The sequence below is a fragment of the Lupinus angustifolius genome, chromosome LG11, assembly GCF_001865875.1.
Source record: "Lupinus angustifolius cultivar Tanjil chromosome LG11, LupAngTanjil_v1.0, whole genome shotgun sequence".
Classification (NCBI taxonomy): domain Eukaryota; kingdom Viridiplantae; phylum Streptophyta; class Magnoliopsida; order Fabales; family Fabaceae; genus Lupinus; species Lupinus angustifolius.
In genome coordinates, this window is record NC_032019.1 from 21,018,406 (window position 1) to 21,024,158 (window position 5,753).

Here is a 5,753-nt window from a genome sequence, read left to right on the forward strand (position 1 = left end):
TATCAAAATGAAAGCATTCCAAATGATAGTTATGTCTTGTCCTGAAAGAAAATTATTCGTATTTTCAGAATAAAAGAGATAAATGAAAAGCAGTTTGAACTAGAACATTTTAAGTAGAGTGGGCAGAATGGACAAAAATTTGTTGTCCCAAAATATATTTCTAATTATTAAAAATATATCATATCAATTAAAAAAATTAAATATTTATTATTTTTCTATTTTTGTTTCAAAATTACTAGTATTGGATATGGTTTGAGATCCTGTATTGGGCAGTAGAGATGGAAGACATATTACTAGAACTAAGCAAAAAGGTAGAAACAGACCGACAAAAGAATCTCTTCCTCTCACTTGCTGATCTGTATTGTTTTTATGTGTTATTTGGAGCATGATGATGCTACCCAGTTGGAGGTTTCTTTAAGTTGTCCAACAAGTTTTTATTTTATTTCCAAGTTGCTTGGAATAGTTATAACTTGTAACTCATGATTTAGTTGTTAATGTTGCTATGCTATTTTTTAGTATTCCTATATCTCACTTAACTTATATATGTACCTAAATTACCTAATTTACTTGTTTTTCAGCTTCTTCTGTTTCAACAACTCAATTACATGTTAGTGATCATAAGCTACAAAATTAAATGGAACACCCATCAATATTCTCAGGCCTAAAAATAATGTCCAAAGAAAAAGACACCAAACACAATCCTCCAAATTTAGTTGCCAAATTAATGGGACTTGAAGCATTTCCTAGTGGAGAGTTAAATTTAGCTATAGATAGAAGCCAGAAAAATTATTATTCTCAAAATGTGTATGGTTTTCATTCTGGGTCACCATTGAATAAGGAAATTTCAATGCTTCATGAAGTTCATCATGCAAGTCCAGAACAAGTTTCTTACAGGGATATCTATGAAAAATGGGTGCAAAATTCTCAGAGAACTACAAGTCATGTAAGAGGCAAGACAGGGTTAACAAAGTGGAGTGAAGAAGATGTTGATGGGAAAAAGATGGCTCTCGTTCATCAGAATTTCATGGAAGCAAAAAGGATGCTTGCTGATGAGAGATTGCGCCGGTCGACGCAATTTTCGGATGCCTTGGAAGTTTTAAGCTCCAATAGTGATCTCTTAATCAAGTTAATGGATGAACTTCATTGTGCTTCAACTCCACTATCTGAGACAAACAACATTAATCTCCTTAAACCTTTGAAGATTGTTGATAATGACAATGCTGGAATGAAGAATAAAAATGATGAGAAACACTATTCTTGTTCAGCAAGCAAGGAAGTTGAGGAGTTTCGAGTTCAATCTACTAGAATAGTGGTATTGAAGCCTAGCTCTGACGTTTCTCCAACAACTTTATCAACTAGAAATTTTCAAAGTGGAAATTTCTATGAGAGACCAGAAACTTTGTATTCTTCACTCTTTTCCAATAGAGGTGATGAAAGTTCATGTAACAAACCAGATCATGATGATTTTGAAGCTATGTCAACATTTTCAATGCATTCATTGGATACCATCAATGGGTTTGGTGCAGGTTCTTATTCTCCTGAGTCATCAGTGTACAAAGAAGCAAAGAAAAGACTTTCTGAAAGATGGACCATAATGGCATCAAATAGTAATGTTGTTCAAGAACAAATGCATGTGAAAAAAAGTTCTACTTTGGGAGAGATGCTTTCTAAGAAATCTGTTACATCAGAAGTTGAGGGTATTATTATTAATGAAGACCAAAAACCAACCAAATTTGTTTCTTGCAGTGATTCTTCTACTGATGAGGAAATAAGAATTCATTCTTCTGCTAAAACTCTTCCTATGTCAAGTTATGTCACTGGTTCTTCTGCTGTCTGTGAAACTGGTCTCAGAGTTGAAGTTTCTGATCATGATGATGCTATCATAGCACATGGATCCAAGGTGGTGAAAAAGTCAAAAAGTGTGAAATCATCATTTAAGGGGAAAGTTATGAGTTTCTTGTTCTCAAGGAATAAGAAACCAACAAAGGAAAAGTGTAATCTTTCTCAATCTAGTGTTACTGAAACATCAGTGTCTTCAGTAAATTCACTTGGACTCATTAGGGATGATGTGTTTCAAAGTTTCAATAGCTTTGAAGAGTGCTCTCTTTCATCTCTATGTGGATCATTAAACAAAACATTATCAGATTCAGTCTCTAATGGACAACAGCAAGGAATAATTACTCCAGAGGTAATGCTATTACTACTTTACAATTTGTTTATTTTTTATATATATGTTTCGTTTAACTTTGAGTGTAGACTTAGCGCAACAGTAAGGTTATTGCTTAATATGATCATAAGATTATAGGTTCAAATTCTGTAAACAGTCTTCAGTTTACATGGATAAGGTTGAGTACATATACTCTTCCCAGACCCCACTAAGTGAGGGTCTAGTGCTTTGGGCCGCCCTTTTATTTTGTTTAACTTCACTCATGGCTACTTAGTTAGGCTATGTTGGGAATTCTAGTGAAAATGATAGCATAAAAAGGAAGGGGATGTGATGAACGGTTGTTTTTCCAAATATTTAGATGATTACTTAACTGTGGAATAAAAGGGAAAGGTAAAATGTTAAGAGTATAGAATTCAATATAATGCATATAAAAAATATCTTGTGTTGCTAAATTCAAGAAGTAAAATAATAACAGATTTTGTCTCTGTGTTTTTGTTTTCACAGCCTGGATTGAGTGTATCGAAGACCATGGTGCCAGAGATTTCAAGTGAAAACCAGGATCAGCCAAGTCCAATCTCAGTTTTAAACCCTCCCTTTGAAGATGATAATGCTGCTCATGATTCCTTTGAATATATGAAGGGTGGTCACTTGGGTAATTAGGCCTTTATCTTTCTTTATCATTATCTTGCTATTTTGAGAAACTTTTCATATAAACAATTTTTTTCATGTTATGATAAATGGTCTCAGCTCACATGTATAGCTATATTCACACTCTTTTATGCCACAAACCTAGACAAAAAATTATTGGATGGTGTAGGATAATAAAACTATTGATCTCAATCACATGTAAGTAATTGAATTTGAATAAAGTGATTTAATTTTAAGTCTTAAATGTATAATCGGCAAATTTAGACGTGATTAAAACAATTCATTTACATGTGAGAGATATATGTATTATTAATAATTAGTTTTTCCTTTTAAATAGATGTCTCATCTTAAACATATGCGAGAAATGCTATATATATATATATATACATGGTACTAATGGACACCCAAATTTATACACAAATCACCTCATATCACATGCATAATTTTTATCATTTGATGATAAATGGTCTCCCCTTCTATCTATAGTGTGATTATATCACCTAAATATACATTATACTCAATTTTTATCATTTGATTGTATAAGGTCTCACCTAATTTTCATTTTTTTGCATGTCTCATAGACGTATACATACAGTTAGATACACATATGAAAATTGTATGTTCTGATTATACCATGGTTTATAACTTCATTTTCTGTACAAGTCCACTCTTTTTATGACTTATGTCATACTAGAAAAGTAGACATGTGCTATACATATCTGTCATTAATAGATGTATGGTGGCATTTTTAGTTTATACGTAGGTTTCATCTTAATTATTATTGTTTACATTTTTACCAGAATGTCATATATTTTATATCTATAGGATCAATGATGCTTCTCAAGACCAATGTAATTGACAAATCACCACCTATAGAATCAATAGTTAGAACCCTATCATGGAATGATTCATGTTCAGAACTAGCAAGTCCATATTCATTCAAACCCTTGATGGTTTCTTCCTTAGACTCCAAGTTTGAGGGACAAGAGTTGCATCTCTTAGTGGAAAAGCTACTATCAACCGCTGGACTCGATGATCAAGTACAATTCAATTCATTTTACCCTATATGGCATTCACTTGAAAGCCCACTTGACCCATCATTAAGGGACAAATATGCCTATAATCTGAATATTAAGGACCCTCCTCATTATCAACCTCTCTATGAGGCCAAGAGAAGGAAAATGAGATCAAATCAGAAACTTGTGTTTGATTGTGTGAATGCTGCACTATTGGAAATGACTAGTAGTCATTATGGATCAGAGAAGTACTTCTTGAAGAGCAGAATGTGTAGTGGGACCCACACAGTCCAAGAGGGTGAATTATGTCCATATTTGATGGACCACATTGTGGCCCAAATGAAGGATTTAATAGGTAGTGAGGTAAGGTTTGTTTGGAGGGATAGTGGGGACAGTAACAGGCTGGTGGTAGAAAATGTTGTAAGGAAAGAGGTTGTGGGGATAAGGTGGGTTGAGCTTATGGAATTGGAGATTGATATTTTGGAGAGGGAAATAGAGAGAAAGTTGATACAAGAGCTCGTGGAGAATGTTGTAGCTGATTTCACTTCTGGCATGGCTTGAATCCCCAGAGACAACATGACATGTTTGATATCTTTTGTGATTAGGTACCTGCTATTGGTTTTACATAAAATAATAAAGACTGTAACTCTATTATTGTTGCACTCCATTATAAACACAAGGCAGTCCATCATATAACATTGTTAGATTATATTAATGAATATGTAATTTATAGGCACTCCATTATGTATTTTCTTGGGGAATTTAAATAGGTCAAGACTAAGTTTGTAATTGGATCCGTGATGGATAGAAAATTGTAGTTGAGTTTTTCATGCACTTTGAGTTCTATTCAAAAGTTCATGATGTTGTTATTTGGGTACTTCAAATTTCTGTAAAGTTTAAATTATTCTATGTATTTTGTTTTTAGAAAATCAAATAAGTCATTATGATTTTAGGAATCCTTGTAAAACGAATTATCAAGTATTATAAAATTCGGCTCCAATCAGTCAGTCTCACCAGTTCAACCGTGAATCGGGCATTTAACCTCCGAACCTCTCATCTAACCGGTTTTGTATCAAATCAGGTTGGCTTGGTCAGTTTAAGCCTAAAACTAGTGACTCAGGTGGTCATACCGGTTGAACCGGCCGAGTTAATACTTTTAAGTTATTTGTAGTTATGTTTGTCATTTGTTAATTTACATTATAACAAAATTTTCATTGTTTAATTAGATTTTAAATTTATTGTATGTTTTTGTTGTAGTTAAAATATAGTTCATATGTTATTTGATGATGTTATCAACTTACTTGTGTCATTTTATAGTAGTAAAATGTTATTTTTGTTGTTGTTTAATTAGACATGATAATGTTTTTTAAATTTTGAGTATACCATTATTAAATATTGTTACGTAATATTATGAATTTTTTAGAATTTTTAATACAAACTGAGTTAACCGGTCCAACCATTAACCTACTGGTTGAACTAGTAACTCGTTGACCCAATACTCTAATCGAGTCATTGACCAATTCTAGTTTAACAAGACTGCCATTTATAACTTTTTTTTTATGCATTCCGGATCTATTGACAGTTTTTATAGTTTAGGGTAGATGGTTGATTTTTCTTATAATGTACATACAAATAACGAGTAATTTAATCTAACTTTTAGTCTTTTATATATAACAATTACCTCTGATAAATGGGGAGAGAGGCCTCCTTAAGGAAAGCTATTCAAATAGAACGCAAATAATTAGAAGCAGAAAGAGACAAAAGACAAAACCATAAAGAATGATAGACTAGGAAAAAAAATAGCATGGAACAACTTGTTGGAAGGGATATACAAGATTAAATGTTATTGTGCAACACATGGTGCTATAATAATATTTAGTAAGAAACATTGTCACAAATCACGATGTGTCTTTGTTGGTACA

General features: G+C 32.6%; 1 protein-coding gene across 2 annotated transcripts; it reads left to right on the forward strand.

The window, feature by feature from the left end:
* LOC109359124 lies at window positions 281-4,665 on the forward strand. Of its 2 annotated transcripts, XM_019603668.1 has the most exons (4): window positions 281-408; window positions 579-2,188; window positions 2,672-2,819; window positions 3,641-4,665. In XM_019603668.1, exons 2-4 carry the CDS (start codon window positions 635-637, stop codon window positions 4,390-4,392), a joined length of 2,454 nt encoding a protein of 817 aa, XP_019459213.1. In that variant the 5' UTR covers window positions 281-408; window positions 579-634; the 3' UTR covers window positions 4,393-4,665. The 2 variants fall into 2 exon arrangements, with proteins under 2 accessions (XP_019459213.1, XP_019459214.1); XM_019603669.1 differs by lacking the exon at window positions 281-408 and having other exon boundaries at window positions 429-2,188.

Coding starts and splice junctions, on each gene's coding strand:
- LOC109359124 (XM_019603668.1), top strand. CDS start 635: ATGGAACACCCATCAATATTCTCAGGCCTAAAAATAATGTCCAAAGAA. Junction 2,189..2,671: donor AAGGAATAATTACTCCAGAG/GTAATGCTATTA, acceptor TTGTTTTCACAG/CCTGGATTGAGTGTATCGAA. Junction 2,820..3,640: donor TATGAAGGGTGGTCACTTGG/GTAATTAGGCCT, acceptor TTATATCTATAG/GATCAATGATGCTTCTCAAG.